The 24,637-nt window shown below is 42.0% G+C and overlaps 1 protein-coding gene across 3 annotated transcripts in view; it reads right to left on the reverse strand.

Moving 5' to 3' along the window:
- Positions 1–2,434: 2,434 nt before the first annotated feature.
- The window catches only part of nacc2.S (NACC family member 2, BEN and BTB (POZ) domain containing S homeolog), a 54,415-nt gene continuing 32,212 nt past the window's right edge, over positions 2,435–24,637 (reverse strand). Inside the window, exons 1-6 of one of the 3 annotated variants that reach the window (XM_018232568.2) lie at positions 21,145–21,734; positions 17,022–17,946; positions 9,229–9,396; positions 4,716–4,821; positions 4,074–4,171; positions 2,435–3,506 (exon numbers count right to left, since the gene is read on the reverse strand). In XM_018232568.2, the coding sequence (XP_018088057.1) occupies positions 3,001–3,506; positions 4,074–4,171; positions 4,716–4,821; positions 9,229–9,396; positions 17,022–17,883 (1,740 nt within the window). In that variant the 5' untranslated portion in view covers positions 17,884–17,946; positions 21,145–21,734 and the 3' untranslated portion in view covers positions 2,435–3,000. Of the gene's footprint in view, positions 3,507–4,073; positions 4,172–4,715; positions 4,822–9,228; positions 9,397–17,021; positions 17,947–20,214; positions 21,092–21,144; positions 21,735–24,637 lie in introns of those variants that run through there. The other 2 variants (XM_018232570.2, XM_018232569.2) reach the window with 2 other exon arrangements.

The following is a 24,637-nucleotide window of genomic DNA, read 5'->3' on the forward strand; positions in this document are numbered from 1 at the left end:
ATTACTACTGCTGCTAAGAGCACTATTGCAAAAGCATGGAAGACAAAAGTATTGTCCATTGAGATCGCTAAGCATAAGATTGACTGGATCATGACTCAGGAAAAAATGACCAGTATCTTAAATGATTCCCATAGCAGATTTTTAAAAATTTGGGGTCCGTGGTTGGAATACAGGTACGGGCCTGGTTATCATCTGACATTGCTTAGTATTTGAATTCAATTTCCTATACCGGTTGATTGGTACCCTTTGTGGGCCCATCTCTCTCTGGGTCCATTGGAGGATCTGTCATTTAGTTTGTTATTAAAATACATCTTGTGTTTTTACTATGCTTTATCGCGCAAGGCCGGTTATATTCTGTTAGCTACTGTGTTTGGACTATTGGTACAGATGAGATTTTTTATATCCTACTACTTATTGTTTGTCTGTACCATGTGCCTTTCACTGCAGTATTCTTGATTTCATATCTGTGTACTGGCCGTCATTTCCATTTTTTTTACTGCTGTATGCTACCTATGTGTCTTATGTTTTGTAAAACACAATAAAAATTATTGAAATAAAAACAAAAATACTTAAAAATGTTGATTCCTCCCAAAGGACAAATATTTAGCACAAAAGAGGTGAACTCTGGATCTTTTAAATAGGGGACTGTTCTCGAACTACCCGCTAGTTGGTTTGTGAAACCGAACTCTGCACTTTGTTACCAAATAATTTTCTGTTGTCAGTTCACCAAATTGATATTCAAGGCGTATTGGCAAGATTTGAGTCTACTTGTTGAACTTCAAAAGCCCAAAATGGAATTATTAGTGCGTCATTAACAATCATGGCAACCAATCAGCAGTTAGCTGGTGCCATCCTAGTGCAATTAGACTATTGATCAGTTACTCAACTGGGGCAAACTATGTCAATACTACCATATTACGATATGGTCTCTATGAAAGTGCAGCAGGAAGATAGGGTCAACTGGAAGAAAAAGAATCATCGCAAGGAAAATACTATGTTCATTCAATCCCCTCCAAATCATCTACCATGACCGCACCATCATGGCCTTTATTTAGTAGTCACTCAACGCAAATCAGGCTACAGTTCACTAGTACAGCAGGACAAATACTGGGCAAAATGTTTCTGTCCCTAAAGAATCTTCAAATTTCCCATTTGCTCCTTCAAGCCTAATGTTTATAAGGGACAAATATACCAAAGGCTTTAGGGATCCATTTACTAAAGTGAGATTCAAAAACATTTATACCAAAAAATGTACATGGGGTACAATTTGAATGGTGACTTTAGTATATAGTAGTCAAGTGGTTTTTATGTTTTCCAACTTTCCTATATTTCTCCCTCTCAGCAACAAGCACAGTATTTACTCAACTAAATTTGTATATTTAACCTGGCTGGTGATTGGTGAATCTGCTCACTGGAATGGGCCACCAAACTAGTGGATCTTTACTACTCAGGTGTTGGGTCAAACATGCAGTGTACTAGAGTGGGGTGGCCTGTGAAGACCTGTCAGACAGGGAGCACATCCACAGCCTGATGCTGCCTTGCTCCGCCAAAAAGATTTGCAAACTTTCCCTTTGAGATATTACTGGGGAAGACAAAAAAATGTATCATCAATAAGTTGACCACTCATACATAAAACCAAGCTTAATAATAAAAAATTTGCAATGTTGAGGCCCCCAATGAGCAGATCTTGCCTTCGTGCCAAACAAACGCATTACAAGCATGGTCAATGCAGGCCATCGGGGCGAAGACCACATCAATGAGTTGAAGTGGTCTTCATGTGAACAGGATTTTAAAATCAGCAAAAACAATATTTGCCCAGAACGACTGAGTTGGAAGCTTTTATTGGCTCGTGTATGGCCACCTTAGCTTGCATGTCTGAATGAAACACAAGTAAGGGGATGGAAAGGGAAAAAGGGTGTACATCTACATACCTCCCGTCCCTTATGAATACAGTGCTGCCGAACACAAGAAGCACTGTATTCTCTGGGTGAATCCAGGTGTCTCTGCTCCATAGAGACCTGCATCAAGATTGGGTGGACAACCTAACTAACTGGGGTTACTCTCTATTTTTTACATATTCACAATCACAGGCTTTTTTCTACTTTATCTTAAAATGGTGATGTCATAAGAACAAAAATCTCTTGCCCTCCCTTAGGCTGACATCGATATAAAGGATTATGTTACAGATTTACATGGCCGCCTGTATTAATACTGATTACTGCTCGAGTTTCTGCTGTGACATTAGACAAAACCTTTAAGCTAGCTAGCTTGATAAAAAAACAAAAATCTGCACAAAAATTGTTAAGGGGCAGATTTATTAAGGTTCGAAATTGAAAATCTGAATTCAAATTTTCAAGTTAGATTTTTGGTCAAAACTCACAAATTTAAGTTGAGAATATTTCAAACTCGAATTTGAATTCAAGATTTATCATACCTGGACCCTGGGAACAACTCAAATTCGACTATTCGCCACCTAAAACCTGCCAAGTTCATGTAGAAGTCAATAACAGAGGTCCAGTGACCCATTTGAAGATGTTAATAGCCTTCCTGACATAAGAGTTTTTTCGGATAAGTTTTCAGGTTTGGTAATATAAGTTTTCAGGTTTGGCTTATTCAGTGATTACTGTTGTCCTTTTCATGAGCGACTTCATGAACAACAGCAGATTTCTTAAATGTGCTGGTAAAAAATAAAATGAATACAGTAAATTCTGTTACATATAAAGGAGCCCATTATTGTTATTTCTTTGTTTCCTACGTTGGTCGCGTCCGACCGGATCATTTAAATTATACTGAAGGCTATTATTTCTCTCATAAAGTAGTATTTCTTCTTTTTTTTCTATTTTTTGTTTTAAATACAAGCAGAATAAAAATCACATTGTTTTCAGGCAACAGTAGCAGTTCTGAAGGTAAATGGCCAATCACATTTTTGCTTCCTATTAGTAACGCATGCGAAGCAGTTGTAGAACTACACATCCCTTTAAGAGGTTCCAGGAACTCTCTTTATAAAGTTCCACCGTAAGCAGTATCCTGTCTTCGCACCGGGGTCTCTGGTCTGCTGGTGGAGCCAGTGTCTTCTTCGAAGGGTAGCGCAGGGCTTGGCTGGGCATCAGATACCAATGGATCTGTGCCACCTACCTCTTGGATGACGGATCCCGTTGCGCCTTCGGCTTCTTCGCTCTGTTCAAACATAGGGTTGGACCCATTTGTGAGGTCAATGTTTGAAGTGTTAGTTCTCAAACCCATTACAGTGTTAGTATCACTCCTTCTCTCTGCATAGCTTCTCTGCTCGAGGGCTTGGGCTGGACTCGGCTGGAAATCGGACTCCAACGGGATGCTAGGCGTGGTGGCACCCATCACGGAGCGGTACATCTCCACACTATCGGGCAACATAGATTTGATCTTGGGAAGCCAGCGTTTGCGCACCCTACGTGCATTGGTGCACATGTCTGCAGCGATGACGTTCATCTCGCTCTCCTTAAAATTTGGAGCAAAATTCTGGCAATACACTGGATAAAGAGAAAGGACACGGCAGAGGAACAGAGATTCATTTTGTGACATTGTAGAGTTACTACATGCAAAATGGCGCTGATTTTATTCTACTGAACTGGTCCAATCAGAATGTCAATATAAGGGTAGGTAGGTACCTGGACAAGCCTGATTTGGCCTATCATACTGGGTAGGTTGGAATGTTCCCACCAGTGCCACCAATCAAATCATACTTATTTTTTCTGAACAGAACAAAGTTTCAATGGACCTCAATCAGAAGGTCCTGCAGGTCAATTGGCTGCCAATGTGGTTAAGGGAAGAGGAAGTGGAAGATGCCCATGGAAAGTTGGCTTTCACCAGATTAACTGGATAAAACAATTAAATGCTATTGCTGTTGGTTGCTATGGGTAACTAGACTTCCTATCGATAAAACGCGATGCTCCTAGGCAGGGAATCTGTAACCTGTGGCTGCACAGCTATGGAATAGCTACAACTAGACAGAACACCCTGCCTAATGGTTTCCATTCTGAGCATTCAAGTTGGGGAAGCAAAAGCCTTTTACCCAGTATCAAAACAAGTTTCCTTACATTTCACAGCATTGAGGACTCTACTGTCCAGAGGCTTCCGGCTGGGATCACTCGTTGATGATCGAATCCCTGTACCGCAACTGTTTGCAAGGGTGTTTCTGTGAGAAGCAAAAGCCAACAGATGTAAGTGCTACATATATACTTAATCATTACTAACAATTACCTTCCTGGCACCTCCCATATGTATAATTAGAAATATACAGGGAAGAAATGGTCTGAGCACACAATAAGCTATACCCCCATACTGTACTGTCTAAGGGAAACAACATGGCAGCTCACTGCTCCCATAATGTATAAATACAAATATACAGAGAAGGAATGTTCTGGGCACACAATAAGCTATACCCTCATACTGTACTGTCTAAGGGAAACAATATGGCACATCCTCCTCCCATATGTATAAATACAGAGAAGGAATGTTCTGGGCACACAATAAGCTATACCCTCATACTGTACTGTCTAAGGGAATAAATATGGTACCTCCCTACTCCCATTCGTATGTATAAATAAAAATTTACAGAGAAGGAATGTTCTGGGCACACAATAGGCTATACCCTCATACTGTACTGTCTAAGGGAAACAATATGGCAGTTCACAGAATATCTAAAACATATGAAAGGCAAGTTTTCTGATAGACCATACCGATCAAAGAATGTAGCAAGTAGCCGCCGCAGTAGGACCTTGTGCTTGACTCCAGCGCAGAGGTGACAGTTCATCAGCTGGCCGCGGGTGATATAAACCCCAGAACCTAGTGTTTGATAGAAAGGCATCAATTGAGGGATTACTTAGTTCTAAGCACACAATATTGGAAGAGGCATTAGAAACGGTCGGGGTGTTAGCCTCCATAGAAGGCAGCAGCTTACTGCAGAGGTTAAACTCAATTCCAGCGCGAACGGAAGGATGAAAATGGTAATTTCGTAGTCCATTAAGAAATAAAGGGCACATTTTGCCGCTATTTAATGTTTCTAAAAGAGACAGACATTAGACCTGTTTACAAATCACAGCCACCAGTAAATCGATTGAATGAAAAAAAGAAGCATTAGGGCCTATGGTGGAAGCTCTCTCGCTACCCCCCCCACCCCCACCTCCAACTCTCTCTGTTCTTTACCTTGAATGAACTCACACACACACACAGACCAGCAACTCGCAGATCTGCCGGTATTGATTCTAATTATATTCTGCTGACTGCAGAGGAGCGGAACTCCATCCCCTCCAGTGAAGTCAATATGCACATTGTGAGACAGGGAGGTTTACTGCATTAGACCACAGGAATGACAGCTACCGGCCCTGCACTCATCTCAATGGAAGAAACGGCTTCTCTGCAGGGCAAGCGGATATTCAATGTGGGCAAGCAATTGAATTCCTAGTGGCCATGAAAATTCTGATTTTGGTGTGGCACCACATACATCAAAACCTTCCCTCTTCTGTATATAAAAGCTTTTCTACCATAACCTATTTAAGGCTGATAGGTCAATAATTCTTGCAAGTCTTGGCCACTACTAACCATTTAGGCAACTTACTGTCCTGTGTATGGGCCAAACCCATTGCCTCCCCAACTGGTATTTTATTGGAGCTTTACAGATATCTACCAGACTATCCAGATGGAAAGGACTGCATAATGGGACTGCACATGTCTTAATGTGATCTTATCAGTCTTAGGGTTAAATAATGATCTCAATCAATTTTGGGGCATGGACATATTTAGCTTTACTGAGCTTTATTTTTCGTTCCTGCTCAGATTCATCGAAAATGGGTTGGGCCACCAGCAGAGGAGAAGTGATGACGTTAAAGCTTAAAGTTTATGGCAATAGAATCACATTTGAGACATTGTGCCATGATAGGGGCAACCACTATATCTGGCTGGTCTGTCCCTGGGAAGAGCTGCTTACTAGAGCGTTTTGAGGGTGCTACCTTGCACTATAAAAAGCTAAAGATAAAAAAGAAAATTGAGCTGTTAATGTTACATTTGCAGAGGCTCACAACAATTGAAGGCACCTCCTTTTGGAGTAACAAGCTGAAGGCTCACTCTAGTTGATCACCCTCAACTGTGACAACAGCTGGTTGCACCACCATCATGAGTGACTAGCTAAAAGATCATGGTGACAGGTTAACCCTCATCAGGGGTGACTAGTTGAAAATAACAAAAATTGGTGGCTCCACTATCAGACGTGGCTAGGAAAAAAAAGGCTAATGGCAGTTGGTTGGACCACCACCAGAGGGGTCTAGTTGAAGGCTCACTGCCCATGGCAGTTGCTTGCACCACCATTATGAGTGACTAGCAAAAGGATCATGACAGTTGGTTTATCGCTACATCAGAAGTGACTAACTGAAGGATCCCAACAGCAACTATGACTAAAATAAAGGTAACAAGAATTGGTTGCACCACCATCAGAGGTGACTAGATGAAGACTCACTGCTATTTGCTAGCTGAAAGACTAATGAGTATAGCGAAGGGATTGAAGAATTAAATATAGATGAAAGCCAGAAGACAAAATGGTTGCCAGGTCCAAAGACCCTATGGAGACAAATGCACAGACTGCTCCTGGCTTACCCTTTTTCGTGACACTTCCGTCTACCCCTTTAAAGGGAAACTGTCAGAGGAAAACATGTTTTTTTCAAAACCCTAAAGTTAATAGTGCTGCTTCCACAGACTTCTGCACTGAAATCTGTTTTTCAAAAGAGCAAACTGAATTTTTCATATTTAATTTTGAAATCTGACATAGAGCTAGACATATTGTCAGTTTCCTAGGTGCCCTCAGTCATGTGACTTGTGCGCTGATCATTTTCAGTCACTCTTTACTGCTGCGCTGCAAGTTGGAGTGATACCACTGCCTCCCCAGAAGCAACGGGAGCAATGGGAAGGTAACCAGATAACAGTTCCCTGGTATATATAAGAACAGCATTCAGTAGTAAAAATCCATGTCCCACTGTGACTCCTTCAGTTACATTGAGTAGGAGAAACAATAGCCTGTTAGAAAGCAGTTCCATAGTGCTAAAAAAAATACACGTTTTAGGTTAGGAATGAAATTGTACATGGTATCGTGAGTTATTTGCAGTGTAAACAGTCATTTAGAAATAAAAACAACTGTACTCCATAAAAATCATGACAGAATCCATTTAAAGAGTTAAAAATAAATCCTGGGAAAATAAAATATGCAGAATTTTCCCAAGCAACAGAGAGAGAGAGAGAAAGCCTGTAGCACCTGCCAATGGTGATATTAATGCAAGCAGAAGAAATAAACTCCGCTCCGCGATATTAATCTGCCTCCGCAGATTGAAAAATGCAAATGGTCCCCATCCACAGGTGTGCACAGAGACGATTTACAGTTGTTCCTTACTGTGAAAATAACCGGTGTCACATTTAATAGCTGCACATAAAATGTAAACTGCAACAAAATGAATATTCCGGCGGCATAACGAGCGTCGGTATTCTGTATGCTAACAACCATTTACAGTGGCCGAGTCATTGTGCTCTGCAAGGAAATTGATTTTGCTGGAAACATACACATTGCTCTGACTGTCGGAGATATTTAGCAAATGTGACAGTTTGGGAGAAGCGATTAAATATGGATAAACCCTGACTCTGACAGCAGCCGTTCCCACATTCGCTTTTTTGGACCCCCTAATAATATGGAAACGAAAAAAATTGTAGCCTCTGTTGCAGTTTGAAACACAGCAATGTTCTCATGTGGAAGATTTATGGTTTGCGGGGAGTTTTATGGAGCTGGAGGAGCAGAAATATAATCTGTATGCTGATGCAGTTGCCTGCTTTTCTCTCTCTCTGCTATATGGATTCTCACTAAAGAGTCTGTAGAGTAGGATTCGGATAAAGCACATTAAAAAACATCCCATCCAGGCATTTCTCTAGATCTAGAGATTCAGTTGCACCCTTTAGTCTGGCTTTTATTATGCAAGATTTGTAGCAGGCTTCATTTGGGCCACTTAATATAACGCTTTTCAAGGCACCCCCAAATGAAGGTGTCCTGCTAATTTGGTTAAGAGGTAAATACAGTAGCTCTGATGTCAATGGGGAGTGATTCCCATCAAATAGTTTAAAGAAAACAGGGCCACTAAAAGCCAATTGCAGCTGTAACACCAGCCACAAGTTCTTTACTTCTAGTGCTCACCAGCCTCAAGTTTCACAATTTCACTTCTCACCAGTTAAAGTTTCTGCAAATCCCAGTTCAAACCAGCCACACACCCAAAATCCAGCCAACACCCATTCAATTCTCACCAGCCACAAGTTCTGCACTCTGTCCTTAACAGACACAAGTTCCACCACTCTCAGTTCTCAGTTCTCACCAGTCACAACGTCTGCACTTTCAGTTCTTACCAGTCACAACGTCTGCACTTTCAGTTCTCACCAGTCACAACGTCTGCACTTTCAGTTCTCACCAGCCACATCTGCACTCCAAGTTCACAGTAGGCACACGTTTTGCAATCCTAGTCACAGTTGTACACTTTCAAATGTCTCAAGTTCTACATTTCAAATCTCACCTGCCACAAGTTCCAAACTTTTAATTCCCACCAGCCATAAATTCCACCACTCACAGTTCTCACCATCCACAAGTTCCACCACTCAGATGTCAGATTTCATCACTCCTAGTTCCAACCAGCCACAAGCTCTGCCAATCTCATCTCTCAACAGCTGCAAGTTCTGTCACTCAGTTCTCACCAGCCACAAATGCCACACTTTCAGTTCTCACCAGCAAGAAGATCCCCACTATTAGTTCTCATTAGTCACAAGGTCTGTTCTCCTTGTTCACATTAGACACAAGTTCAACACTCCAAGTTCTCAGCAGCCACAAGTTCCAAACTTTCAATTCTCAGCAGCCACACAAGTTCCCCACTTTCGATTCTCATCGGCAAGAAGTTCCCCAATATTAGTTCTCATCAGTCACAAGATAGGTACTGCCTGTTAACATTTGACACAAGTTCAGCACTCCTAGTTCTCTCAGCCACAAGTTCCACACTTTTGATTCTTAATAGTCACAAGTTCTCACCATCCACAATCTTTTCCACTTTCACCAGCCAGAAGCTCTGACACTCTCAGGTCTCACCACTCCCAGTTCTCACCAGTCACAAGTTCCACCAACCTCAGTTTTCTCCAATTACAGTTCTCACCAGCCACAAATGCCACACTTTCAGTTCTCACCAGCCACAAGTTCCAGCTTTTCCCCGGGATCTCCCTCTGAATACAGCTTCGGGTGACAGCGGTATCCAATTTGGCTTATCAAGCTGGCAGGAAGCGCAACCAAATCCCGACGGATTAGGACACAGGAACGGTTTTCCAGCACAGGTATCTGGTCTGCTTTTTCCTGCCCTGATGTAGAGAACACAGATTTAAAAAAAAAAAGCATTAAAAATAGCAAAAATACACAAGACACATCAGAATGCAGTTGGCGTGTTTGTATTCGAATGCTGAATTTAGTATTAGCGACTACAACTGGAAGGTGCACAAATATGGGCACATTAAAACACAGTGGGGGTCATTTATCAACACTGGGCAAATTTGCCCATGGGCAGTAACCCATGGCAACCAATCAAATTGCTGCATTCATTGTTCTACTTGCAGCTGGCTTCAAAAAGCTAATCACTGATTGGTTGCTATAGGTAACTGCCCATGGGCAAATTTGCCCAGTGTTGATAAATGAGCCCCAGTGCACTTTGTGGTTTTGCCTGTTAATCTGAATGAAGTGCTAGCTGCAGAGCACAGTGGTGCAAAATAAGAAGGAAAACACACACAGCACAATGCAATTTTTTAAGACTCCAAGATCAGCTAAGTTCGGTCTCCTTGCTTCAAAGACATTATTGGAGGTAGAAATTGATGGGCACCATAAACTGCCTGGACATAGTCAATCCACCTAAAGTCTTTGTTAAACAGACAGTTCTAATTTACTGCCACCACCCTCTTCGCCCCACTGTTGCAACAAGCTATTCCCTTGTTCTGTCCTCTCTCCTACAGGATATTTATGTACCTTGCAAGCTTAATGTTTACACATACCATGCACACATAAACCACCCAAGAATAAGCATTGTTGATGGCAACATATAACAAAAGATGAGAAGATCAACCAGCGATATAGCTCCTCTCATATTACTGGGCTCGGCATCAACAGACATTAATAACTGTGTTGTCACAAAGCAGTTCTGTCTTTTATAGAGTTTGTGGAACAGGACTGACAAGAGACAGTGGTTACCTACTCCGAAGAACCCGAGACGGCTCTGTTTCTTTTCATTCTTAGTGCTGGCCTTGGGTCATACAGCATTAATTACTGGGGACCAATTGTGATGCACAAGTTTCACTAGTAGTCTACAGTTAATGGACAGCAACCAAACACTTTTCAGAATTTTTCTGTTCAAGCACCTACCCCTTAAGGGTCATCGTTTGGTTAAGGCACCCCATACATACAAAACACTTTGCATCATTCAGCCTAGCTTCAAAGAATACCCAGGACAAAATAAAAGCAATCACTCCTTAGCTGACTTTCAACTTGGTTATTTATCCAGTGGAAGGTATGGTGGAATCCGGCAGAAGAAGGTCCTATGACGGGTAGTAAGGAGATGGTTGTCCTTTACCTGGCAACATTGTGCTTGTGAACCTCTGCTCAGGATCTTTGTCTCCAGATCTTGTTTTAAAAGGCCTTCAGACTGGGTTCCCCCAGCTGTTCCAGACCACCTTGGGGATGGGGACACTTAAAGTCCCCTCCCTGTACTTGCCATGTGTTAAGTCCCTTTTAATGTCACACATGTACCCACTTCACCATCTACTCAAGCCCACCAGGTGGCTGAACCAACGGGCAGCATCAGACCATATAGCAACTGAAACTTTATCGGGTTACAATTTATGGCTGTCATACATGAACATCTACTCTCTTCGACTGATCAGTCTACAGACAGGTGCAGGACTAGGAGGTAAAGGCTCCACACATAGTATTATCTCCTTCCTATTGTAGAAACTAGGAGTAGAAAGTTCAGAGGAGCTTTGGTTCCTCCTTGCTTCCTCATCTGCTGATGCACCATGCACTGAACAATATGGTGCTCTGGCAGATGAAGCATACCTCCCAACTCTCCCGTTTTTAGAGCGACAGTTCCTCTTTTGACAGCTCAACCCTCAGTCTCTCGTTTGTACTGGAAAGTCACCTTATTCTCTGCACTGAACAGCCAGAAACAGCCACAGCAGCAGATAAGATACTTTTGTAACAATTTTGAGATAAGCAAATAAGTGTAACAATATTAGACAACAGGTCGCTAGGAAAAAATTAAGGTGGCCATAGACGTAGAGATCCGCTTGTTTGGCAAACAAAGCTAAACAAGCGGATCTCTTACTGATATGCCCACATTAAAGTGGGCGATATCGGACTGATCCAATCGTTGGCCCAATGATTGGACCATAATGGATCCGATATGGACGGTCGTATCGCGGGACCGCATAGACGCATAGATGCAGCCGTGATCCAACTGGGTTTTTTTAACCTGCCCGATTGAGATCTGCCCAACATTCGGCCAGATATCGATTAGGGAAGCCTGTCGGATGGCCCCACACTCGGACCAATAAGTTGCCAACTCAGTCTGTCGGCTGCTTTTATCGGCCCGTGTATGGGGGCCTTTAGACTCGCAGCTTAAAGGGTAATTGACCTTCATTAGCAAAACTGTAATAATTGAAAAACCTCAGAAATTTGTTCAAACTTTCATAACCTGCCAAATTAAAAGAGTAGCAACTTTTTTGTCCCTCTTTTTATTTCCAAAATGTTGGGAGGTATGGATGTAGTGTTCAAATCTGCCTAATCTCCAAAGCAATCTATATTTATAGCATACAGATATCAGGATTATTGTTCAAAATCTGCGGGTGTACGGCCACCCTAATGCTGCTGAACATCTGAAATCATTCAGAAGCCCTATTCACTGAAGCAAAAGAAAGACTTTATTTCAAAATAGGATATATATCCAGTGTCACACTGGGATGCCAGGGGCCCACTAGAACACCTTAGACTGTGAGCCCACCAGAAAACCTTAGACTGTGGGCCCACTAAAAAAAACCTTAGACCGTAGGCCCAAACTATTATTCCTCCTCTCCTCACTCAACCTCTTTATTCTCCTAGGGGTATATTTATCAAAGAGTGAAGTTAGAGATTGCTCATGATGGAGTGAAATACTGCCTCTTTCCATTCATTTCTATGGCATTTTTAAAGGCGTATTTATCAAACGATGAACTTTCACTTACACCCATTGATGAACTTACACCCATTGATAATAACTGTTTTAGAAATACCATAGAAATGAATGGAGAGTGGCAAACTTATACTCTAGTGGACTATGGTGATCTCAGACTTCACTCTTTGATCAGTGGCGGAACTACTGGGGGAGCAGGGGGTGCAAGCGGGCCAGGGCCCGCACCCCCTCAGGGCCCCCCCGGCAGCCCGTGCGCCACTGACAAATGCGGCCGTACTGAGGGGGCGGGGCCTGGCTGCACGTCACGCACCAGGGCCCACCCCCCTCTAGTGACGCTACTGTCTTTGATAAATATACCCCATAGTCTTTTATATCTACTTACTATATTCTTCCATTATTAAGCATTTGTTTGCCATAAAGAAATAGGGAACGACCATGAAATAGGCTACACGGTTAGAAGCAAGAGGGTCCACTGACACCTGCCCCCCCCCCGGGAGTTTTCCTGATATCACATTGGGCCAGTCCGACACTGTATATATCATCCCAAAATAACTTTGTCAATGTCATTTTTAAATAATTGGTGGCACTGTCACACGGAAGTCACCAGATCGAAGACTAAAATAACGACCCCCCATTTATCTAGGAGGCTACTAACCATTTTTTCAGTAGAGAGAACAAACTGGCTGTATTGTAACGAAATTTCCCATAAATAAGACAACTTTATGCTGCCTGATATAAAATGTATTGTTTCAGTATGTGTCGACAGTGTACGCTCACTGAGACGTAGATGGAGGACTCAATCCCGTAGGGTTTTAAGGACATACACGACACCAGCATCTCTTTAGTTTAGATCACCAGATGTTTCTCAAAAGATTATGTTTTTTGGGCTGGATTAAAATATAATCTCAGTGCCTTCAGAAAGGTTCAGATGTCCCACCATAGCCCAACAGAATCCTGCCAAAACCATCTTTTATTCCTACTTTGGTGGAAAAGAGTTAATAGTGCTCGGGAAGACGGGACTCATTTTATATGATGTTCTCACAAAGGCCAGCTCCTCCCTCGATTCTCGTTGCTATAAATTCCAAGGGAATAGAACTTCTTATGACTGCCTTGGAAGCAGCCGTATCTGTCCTTTTTTAGACCTGGGCTTGTCACCAGTTGCCGGGTTTATAAATACTCGTATTTCAGCAGCTTGAGGAAAAGTGAAACATCTGCCAGTGTAAATGTGCAACTAAACATTGTCTTTAGACTTTACCCATTCGTAACCAGTGTGGCCCACAGTGCATGGTGGGGTCACAGGAGGATAAGGTGCTGGAGCTGCTTAACCCATTTGTTTCTGTGCATAGTTTTACAGTTAACCCCAATGTTTCTATATATCTGTAACCTTGTTATGAGCTAAGGGGACCCAGCCTGAAGGCCAGTTAGGGGGAGATTTGGGGTGAGTGTGTATTTGTGCCCTGGGTACCCCTGGAAATATAGCAGGGTGACTGTTACCCCAATGTTTCTATAAATCTATAACCTTGTTATGAGCTAAGGGGCCCAGTCTGAAGGCCAGTTAGGGGGAGATTGGGGGTGAGCGTTTATTTGTGTCCTGGGTACCCCTGGAACTATGGCAGGGTGACTGTTACCCCAATGGTTCTATATGTCTGTAACCTTGTCATGAGCTAAGGATGACCCTAAAACTTTAGTTATGTCTGTTTCATCAGCACCCAGTTCACCATACGTTTAGGACTTTAGTCAGAGACTGGACCACTCAGAGGAAACCCACTCATTCATGAGAAGAACATAGAAATGGTACACAAATAGGATAGAGGAAGAAGGACACAGGACAGAGAAGTGGAACACAAACTGGCAATGTAATTGCCAAGACTTCCCAAACCACTGATGGGTTAACGCTCTCATGAATAAGCACCATGCCTGTCCCACAGATGCTGTAGCAGGAGAAATGGAAATCGTGACAGTTGCCATAGATTTTAAAGAGAATTCAAATTAGTGCAGGGAAATAGATTAAAGTAGAACCCATGAGTTTCAGGGGCAGAGTTTTAATTTCAACTATTTCAGCACATCAAGTATTTTGTGTCTGAGGCACAGGGAAATTAAGGAAAGAGCTGGCAGGGGAATCAAAGCTAGGATACCCTGAACATGGGCTTGCTGACTTATGAACTGCTGTAGGACACTAAAAACAAGTCTTGTAGCATCTGGGGGGAGAGATTTGGTGAACAATTTCTAAAGGTTCCAATTGTCCATAGAGACTGGAAATACATTGGACCCACTGCCCTCTCATGTGGCCGACAACTATTCATACTTAATAAAAATGCAGTCACAATAGGTAAAGTCACTGTAGGTAAGGCAAAGCTAAAATATATGTAATTTGTCACCCCCTGTTATCAGATATAATGATATAAGAAGTCAGAAAGTAGTTCCATGACCAAGGCTGGAGGCTGAGTTATACAGGGAACTCAGAGTATCACTCATGTATTATAAGGGATCATATACCCCCTACTGTAAATGATAAGGATATTAGAAGTCACTGAGGGGTTCTGTGACCATATAAAGGCAAAATGCCAAAGTCTGAGTAATACAGGGAACTCTGAGTATCACTCGTGTATTATAAAGGATAATGTACCCAGTACTGTAAATGATAAGGATATTAGTCACTGAGGGGGTCAGTGAACTGTGACTATGCGTCAAAAAGAAATTAGAAAATGTTTATTCACTGTATCCTTCCTTGTGGTTTTATGTACACAAATACATAAATACTGTGATACCTTGGACACAGAGTTTGTTAACAATGGACCATTGTATCTTCCAAAGAAAGAATCTTGGGCCCTTTCCAAAGAAGTTTACAGTCAGATTTCTCAAACAAGGTCTGGCGTACCTGACGCATGGCAGCTTCCATGGTAGAAACTGCAAACCATGACCGTAAGAAGGAGCCAACGATAACGATCTAATCATTGCGAATCTATTGTGTATGGAAAGCTACATACAAATAACCAGCATAGAATACATTATATTCAAAGGACCAAAGTGCAGGAATGAGTAGCTGCTGGCTTCAGAACTGTTCAAGCAATGTCTATCCCACACTTTGGCTGAAACTGCCTTGAGTACTCCTCAACTTACTATTTTCTAACATCTTCCCTACTGTTTTAAGACAAAAGTAGATTAAAAGGGGACCAACACGAAATAAGCACACAATAGTCCATTCACCCCTGCACTCTATTCTAAGTTTTATATACAGGACATGGAATCTTTCTTCTAATCAGAAGATACGTCCCACCAATGGTTTACAGCTATTAACCTAAAAAAAGTTTAACAGTTAGGACTTTTGCAGGCAATTCCACTTAAAAAAAAGAAATGTCGACAACAACAGGTAACGTTCAGGAAAATTTGCACTTTACCGAATTTGTAACAACCGTTCGCCCGAGCCTAAAAAAGCACGGTCCCGTTCGCTAGGAAATTGTCGTCTGTGCCTGTTAGTCAATTGGCGATGTCCCTGCGAATGGGATTTCTGGCAAAATGTCGCTAGCGTTAGCCATGCTGTCCTTTAGTAAATCTGCCCCTATGTCTTCTAGTCTCTCTTTGATCTATAGAGTTAAAGGTGCAGTGTAGCAGGATCAAGGAGAAGCGGGTTTGGAAAGGTTTTTCGAGCAGATCAAGACCAAGAGGAAACAGTTAACAGAGATTTGTTATACAACAAAAGAAAATGAATCGGCTGGTGAACATTCTGCCGCTTTCTTCCCACCACTCCTATGGATTGCTATACCACTGCTGCTGTATAAAGGATGGCAGTTCCATTTTTTAAACAAGATTTTAATAGAGAATGGATAAAATTTAGCATTCATCCGGCAGATAAATTTGGTGTTTGGAGGATCAGCAATTGGTTGGCTCAATTTTATATATATATATATATATATATATATATATATATATATATATATATATATATATATATATATATTCACCCCAATGTTTATACATTGGATAAGATACTGGCAGAAGGTGTTGTGCTGGGCTTGGGTTGGACAAAGACTCTGCAACTTATCATGTCTTTGCCCCACTCCAAAGTTTGATGTCAAAAGACACTGTTGCCAGAGGTGCATAGCTCTGTAATTACTGACACGCAACAGGGGAAAAGGCTAGAGGGGGCTGTGCTCTGAGGTTAATAGCTGGTGATGGTTTATGTTCTATAATCTATGGACTACAGGATTCTCGTGATGTGACCTTCCACCATGCATCCAAGTTTCCTCCCTGTTCCTGCCCACACCTAATAGCTCCTCATTTCCCTCCCATTCAAAACTTACCGCAATCCTCCTGGTAGTTTCCCTTCCTGCAAGCACCACACCCAACAGTCTCCGTTATCTCCTTTGCCTTCTACAACAAACAGCAATGGCGTTGTCCCTTGCCCTCCTAATCGGTGACACATAATGCCTCCAGTACTTGCCTATTCCCCGCCAGGAACACCAATAGCCTATACCCTTTTCTTCAAATTATGTCCTCTCAACAATGAATCTGACCCATTCCATCATAACTTACACTTTTTCCAAATAGAACTATGGGAAAACACACTGCTAGAGCTAAAGATCGAGCCTTTAAATCAGGGACAAGGCTTTGCCTCAATAGCTTTCCAGAAACATAGTGCCATAGCAGTGTGCAAGACAAGGTGACATAAAAAGTCATATGATTTATAAACTTTTATCTTCTCTATTTTCGATTTTACCCATGTAAGTATTTCAGGTCACAATCCAACAGAAACAGGTAAAATTAAAAAAGATGTACCTGAATAGCCACTTGTGGATTTCATGTATATCTGTCCATAATGTTCCTCCACCATAGTGTCATAGGCCTCATCTTCTTCTTCATCCTCTTCATTGTGGTAAGAAGTAGGGCTGTCCGTGGTTGGAATACTGCTTGCTCCAGGGCTTGTACGTTCCCCCTGGGAATACTGCACTTGTTGCACATTGGGAAAGAGGGCTGCCAAGCTTGACATACCATAGTAAGACAAGCGGGAAAGCTTTTGTTGATTAGCAGTAGAAATGGAGCCTCCATTGTCTCTGTTTTGCGTTTCCACCGGCCTCTTGACCGGCAAGTTCGGCACAGCAATGGGTTGTATTTCTAAACTTTCATTTTTCACTCGGGTCAAAAGAGGGATGGGCATGGAAGTTGACATGACATAAGGTCCAGATGGGGGTTGTGTTTGGTTACAGGGGCTTTGGGGCTCTGAACTGGTGTCCTCAATCATGGTTGTTTGCGAGTCACAATGGGGCGAGCTCACTTTGAACATCAAGTCTGTGCCACGCTCTACAATGTGCTGGATTTGGAGGAATCCCGCAGTATACATGACCACAAGCTGTTCACTTGCAGCCATTGTGAGCTTCCCAGTGTAGCAAAATGAGAGTATTTGCTGAAAGCATGCTGGAGGGACGGTGGCTGGAAGCTCGAACGCACTTTTGCTGTTCCCACTGAATAAGTCTCTGAAGTACAAGCTGCTAGCTGCCAGCACTGCGCGGTGCGCCTTGAACGATTGTCCTTTCACTACGATGGAGACGTCACAATAAAGCCCCATTAGCCGCTGCTCATTCAAACAGCCCAATACTGTGTTCCCAAAATTGGGAATTTCTATGTGTAACATCTGGGACATGGCTTAGGAGTTGTTATGGTTTCTTCAGACATTCAACAATTTTGTATCCAAGATAATTCACATCTGCAAAAGGGAGAATAAAAAAGGATGAGTGTTCTTTTACAATGAAAACCTATTTAGATTGAACATCTAGGCATAAAATCCCTAAAATCAGCAGGAACTTCAATGGTCTTATCAATTTAAGATGCTGTGGACATCACTGTCCACATTGATGCATCATTAACTCATAGCAAATGCTGTTGCAAGGCAATATTCCATTCCCAATATCTTTAAATAATAAAATGTTTTTGTGCAATGTTTTGAAGGCTAACAAATAATAAAGGTATACCTCAATACGATTGGGCTGTGCAGTGAAAAAGGATACAGCATCGAAATGTCACCTGAGCCAGCGATCTCTTGGCAGAGCACATCTACAAACTCGAACATCAACAATCCCTTGTACAATTACATTTCCTATCAATTTCCTAATTCAGCATGAGGCTACTTCTTATTTTGTCATGGACCACAATTAGACCCCTATCTATGTTGCTGTGAAACTTCGGTGACATCAACCATTCCCATTCCTTAAGGAAAGTGATCCTTCCTTTGGCTGATCAGAAACCATATTCTCCTCCAACAAGCCCCACTTACACCAAAAGTAGACTTCAGATGGGAACTGATCGTCACTTGCCCTACTTGTGACTTCCCAACCCTTTGGAGTTGCAACAAACAATTTCAAGTATATCATTATTTGTATACATGAGGTTTCACAATTTCTACTTTGAACCTGACCTGGTTCTCAGCAAATCTGTCTGTAGGTTAAACACCATTTATTCATTTCCTAAATATATTTTTAAGGTGAAGCTTCCTACAAGAAGATCAATTACTATGACCTACAACTACTTCTACAAACCCACTGGAAAGTACAACAGTCTGGAATTGAAATGAATCTTAGTTTTCAAGTTCTAAAGTGTCACATTGAGGCCAGGGGGTCTCTTTGAAATCAATAAAGCTCCCATATGGAAAGCGATATTGTATATATGATCTGCGTGCATCCAATCTGAACTTGAGAACCTTTGGCTGGCTGTGCAGTAGAATATTATAGATTGTGTCAACAGACCCAAATAAATGTCAAAGTTCATAATTGAAAGCCATAAAACTTCCGGGTTTTGTAATTCTCTATGGCACATGTCATGGCATTGTCATTTATCTTAAAACTTGAGTCAAAATTAACTCATCGGTGAGGAATGAGGATTAGGGAAACATCTCTGAGGTGGACTAATCTGATCTTTGCCATTTCTACAATATCCGCGACTGTATCTACGACTGTTCAAACAACAAACTTATTTACAGAATTTCAGTCTCTTCCTGTGTTAATTGTTTATATGCCTACACCATGGAGGGGTCCCTGCAGTAAAATGTATTTTACAAACACCTTAGAACTGCTCTGATTGATGGATTTATATGTGGGTATCACCCACTGGTTGTGCATCTTACATTAAGAGAAGAAACCAAGAACAATTAAAAAAAAAACTATTTTAACAGTTCTGATACAGTGAATATCAGTTAAGAAGACTTTAAGCCAAAGTCTAGTGAAAGGCGTGAGGTTAACTCTGCTCTTGCCTGTCCCACAGCTCATGAAAACTGTTATGTAGAACAACTGAAGGAGATCTCATCCCACCCCCTCATTCATGCTGCAGCTTTTTTAGCAAGAAAGAATAAGAACCTCCTAAATGCCCTGTTAAAGAAATGACGTTATTGTGGTGTCCGCACTGTCCGGAATCTGCCTGAGAAAACAAGGTCAGCAAAATGTAAAATTCTAAACATTCCTTGGGCAGTGGTAGCCCAAAACAATGGCAGACCAAGTCAGAATTCCTGGAGAAAGATTTTCACCACTACTCTGTAGCCTAAAGAGGTTGCTGCTGCACATGTAAGGAACTTCCATGGCACACACGAGGTTACATGGCCCAAGTGCCAAAGTAGCTTTGCAGAAGAATTCACAACTGTAAACGAGAAGCAGTGCAAACCGAATACCTGATAAGCCCTAGGTTACGTAACCATAAAACCAGTTGTCCTCTCTATTTTCATAGTGCCCAGAAGCAGAACGATGGCAATAAAGTCATCTTATTACCATAGCAGATGTCCCTGTAAACATTTGCATGAGTAGAAAACTTATTGATGATTTACAGACCAGCTTCAGCAATGGATTCAGAGCCTCCCACAAAAACAAGGACTTAACTCTCTCTCTGCTACAAGAGCAATTAACTCTGCGCTAGGTAGAGGATCAATCAGAGCAACTGCCCACTAAGGCAAGGACAAACAGACATTCCAGACAATATGAGACTTACTTACTTGAACGGTCCTGCTCGTGTAAATCCAGAAATTTCCTCTATGGCAAATTCAGGATATACCTACGAGGCATGGGGTGTACAGTCGCCTAAACAGAGCCGTATTTAGGGTGGCAGCTGGTAGGAACGTACAAAGAAGTGGACAAGAAAAATGCCAAAAGGAGCCACGCGCTCATGTTGTATCTGTCGATTTATGTGCCATCACTGCTGTTGAGATGATCTGAGTGGGCATTACAGACTATGGTACATACTGCAGTGCGAACAGTGCATGCTAAATTTTTAATACCCACTGGGGAGGGGTGGAGGCAGCACCTCTGTACTTTTATCGGGAGAGTTCTAAGATCCCCTCTTCGTGAAGATTTTGAAAAGGAGGCTTGACAAAGTGCAAGGATGCTTTTTCAAGTCAGACATGAGCCCATTAATGTATGCCACCAACGCCTCCCCCCTACTGCTGCCCGACAGTGTCTGGATCTGAGGCGATGTAGCTATCAAAATGCCTTTAATACCTTGCACAGAAAACAAGTCCAATATCCTCAGACTGTGTTACAGCATTGAATCAAATTACCTCCCAGCAGGCTATGTCAGGACAATATCCCATTCACTTGAGCTGTAAAAACACTGCCTTTTGGTGCATTTGGGGGGGAAGAAAGGGAAGCAAACATTGTCTTGGTCCCAAAACATAGATCTGTAAGGATTCTCAGCCCCCTTGCATGCTAAAATGCAGCTTCTCGGCTGGAAGAGGCTAGACAATGCTTAAATAAAGGACTATAGTGTTTGTAGAGCAGAGACGAGCTGGGAAAGGAGGCAGGGAGAAGAAGAAGAGAGAGACCCAGACAGACAGAGAGGGGGAGATATGTCCCAGTTTATATCATGTGTCTGCAAAAACCTTCCCAGCTAAGAACTTGTAATGTTTATACCCATCGTCTCAACATACCTTAAAGTCCAAACTGATCCCAGGTATTCCCACATCAAGGAGAGAGCTCAGGAGAAGGGAAAGAAAAACAACCAAGATAAAAAAAAACCCTCTGTGTCCGCCTTTGCTAACTAAAGCACCAACAGCAGGAGGGGGGGGGGGGCAGTACGAAATAACATCAAAAAGCTGTGTATTAGGTGGCTCAAGGTTTTAGCAAGTCAAAAATCTCCAGAGCAGTGCAGAGCATGTAAATGAACAGGCCGGATGCAGATTAACATTCAGCCTGCTCTCTGCAATGAATAGAGTCCTTTGATTAGAGACCTGAAGTAAATGCCAGTTCCAAAGCCGGAGCTCTAAAAACAGAGGAGGGAATAGCTGTGCCAGAAGAATGCTTTCAGTGTTGGTACAAGACAGAGTTTTGATGAGTCACTGCAATGCAAACAAAGATGGCAGAAGTACTGTACTGTAGGCTGATGAAGTTCTTAGTGGTGCCACACAAAGTCTGACAGCTTGGGAAATTTATAGCACAGTTTTGCATATGTATTACACTGTAAACTACCTCCTCTGCCATCCAGCCCAGAGCGTTAAAGCATTTCAACTATTCCAAACAGTCTGCATAGCTGGCAGGGCTGCTCTTTAACTCCTGCAGTGGAGAGGGAGAGGATTTAGCAGCATGAGGTGCTTGCTCCTGGAGGGAGTCCAATCAAATGTTACATTGTTTGTTTTCATCCCTCCCCATACTTTGAACAGTGGGAGTCAGCGGAGGGGACGGTTTCTCCATAGAGGGACAGAGACATAATGAAAGCGACACAGGGGTGGATTTAGTTGAGAAGAAGGTGGTGGTGGTGGAGAACACATTCTGTCCCAGCCAAGGATTATGGCGTTCGCCGAATGACTGTTTTATGGGTTATATTTCCTCAAATATGAATAATGAAAAATAACGCACATCATCACCAGTCCAGAATAAGAGGGCTGGACATTAATCCTCATGTTGTTCCTGAATGACCCTTGATGTGACAAGCTATGCTCCTTACAAGACTGACAGTGTTGATTCTAAAGAAGTGCCAGGTTTGCCTTACTCAATAAATGTGGCTTCTAGTGCTCAATAAATACTGTAAGTATCCACAAAAGTGGTGCATCTGGGGTCATAAAGAGGTTCTGCTGCAAGGACTGCCTTACCTATTAAATGTGGCTTCTAGTGCTCAATAAATACTGTAAGTATCCACAAAACGGTGCATCTGAGGTCATAAATAGGTTCTGCTGCAAGTTTGTCCTTAATAAATGTCACTTCTAGTGCTCAATATATATTGTAACTGTTCACAAAAGTGGTGCATCTGGGGTCATAAAGAGGTTCTGCTGCAAGGTCTGCCTTACTCAATAAATGCGGCTTCTAGTGCTCAAAATATACTGTAAGAATCTGGGATCTCTTGCCTGATCACAAACGCACCAAGATTCAAGTCACTTTGATTCCTTTGGAGGTTCAAACTGGGAACTTAAATTGCAGCTTGTTGACCACAACAAAAAAGAAGACGTGCCAATGGAGAAGTTTGGCACTTGAACAGGCTCACACTTCCAGTCTGACCAATTTGCCCATGGTTGATGGATTAAACTACATTTGCCCTAATTTTTTTAAATGTTAATCTTTGACTCCTGGTTCCCAACTATACCGGTCCGGTATGTGCTAGCCTTCATTGAATTTCTCCTGTGCAAACTCCCTCTGCTGAAGGTCTGGGCATGTGCATCTGGACCCACTGTGTTTAGCAGTACACATTTATTTTAAAGAACCCACCAGTCTGGTTATCCTTTTTATTACACTTGACCTTAACCAAAAGACTGAGAAGTGATGGGCTAATGCTCTATATCAGTGTAATTTGCCCTTTCATATGCCCAAATGCAATGAACAATGGGTACAATGAGAGCAGATCATATACCCCAAAAGTCACTTTGAGCCATCAAGGCGCATTGTCTAAACAGTGTCTATGCAAATAATTGTCCTCTAAGACCTTGTTGCTAAAAGGCAACCAAGATACCAACTGCTTATACAAGTTCTTAGAAATAATTCTATCTTTATCCTGAAATCAGTAGTAAAACATGGCAAGTTTGAAGCGATCCAAAAGTGCCCTTTTGACTGCCCGGGAAAGATGTTACAGAGATATTACAACATTATTAACATAATGTAAAAAAAATGTATCATTTGACAGGGGCAGATAAATGTGATATTTTGACTGGAAATTACATTGAATGGCTTCATATAACAGGTCTCTATGTTTGGGCTCCGACATACAGTATGTCATCATTACACAGAGTGATGTAAGCCAGATACCAGTAGAACCAGCACCCCATCTAGAGTGAGTACCTATGAGTGACTGATGGCTGGGAAACCCAGAAGAAATGCGCACTGCTATTTTTAGACACTTCCAATGAGGAAGGTGCTTACTGAGCATTATGTAGTCATGGCAGGTTCCCTAGTGGACCACATTAAGAGCATCTTGAATTAATCTTTCCTTTTGACTTAGGGAGAGTTTGTATTTGTGACTACAGATAAGCACTGGTTGGTTCACTCACTGAACATCATCATCATTACATTCCAGATCCCCTGTGGGCCTGTACCTTTTAGCACCAATACCCAACTTGTGACTCTTTTTGACTTTTGTTTTGTGGAGATGACAAGTCTTGCATTGGACCTCCAGCTTCAACAATGAGGTGCAAATAGATCTACTTTCTCAATGAGAGAATGGGGATACGGCAATAAATAGTGGTACTTGCTCTTCCATGCCAAAGAACAGGCCATGGCACAGACAGTACTACTTTTGTCATTCCGTTAAGACTCAGCATTGGTATGAGTGATAGACACAGTGCAGCTCTAGTACTTAGAATTACAACCAACTCTGCATGTTTGGGGCCAATAAACCCATTTTGGACAGCAAAGCAAAATGGACATCAGTGACCAAGACTGCATAAGGTACAACACTGGACCCTTGCAATGAACCGTTCCCCCCTATTGTTATGGAAAAGTTGAGCCCCCCTATGTCTTTTTGTCCTGCCATGTTAATATATATATATATATATATATATATATATATATATATATATATATATATATATATATATATATATACACATATTTGGGCTCCCTGTACTGTTTCCTGGCCATACACACACTTTATAGATATTGTTATTGGATACCGGGTTTTGTATGAGGAGACTTCTTCGTTTGTTTGTTTTTTTGCTTGGTTTGGTTCAAACCAAAGGCACCATACATGGCCGAGTATGCTCTCCACAGGATCCTGAACTGGGTCAAATGAATAGATGGACATTGAATGAGGGGTGACACAAAGTACGGCTGTCTTCCTATTGTTCAGTACAGCGGATGCTATTACTGGTACATATATGACCAGTTGCATTATATTTGTTTGTGTATAGTCAATTTGAAGATAACAATACAGCAATAGTGGCAAAAGGATGCTGGTCCTGAATGGGTTCTTGACTGGTGTCTTCACATGCATAAAAAAAT

Source organism: Xenopus laevis, chromosome 8S, assembly GCF_017654675.1.
Source record: "Xenopus laevis strain J_2021 chromosome 8S, Xenopus_laevis_v10.1, whole genome shotgun sequence".
Classification (NCBI taxonomy): Eukaryota; Metazoa; Chordata; class Amphibia; order Anura; family Pipidae; genus Xenopus; species Xenopus laevis.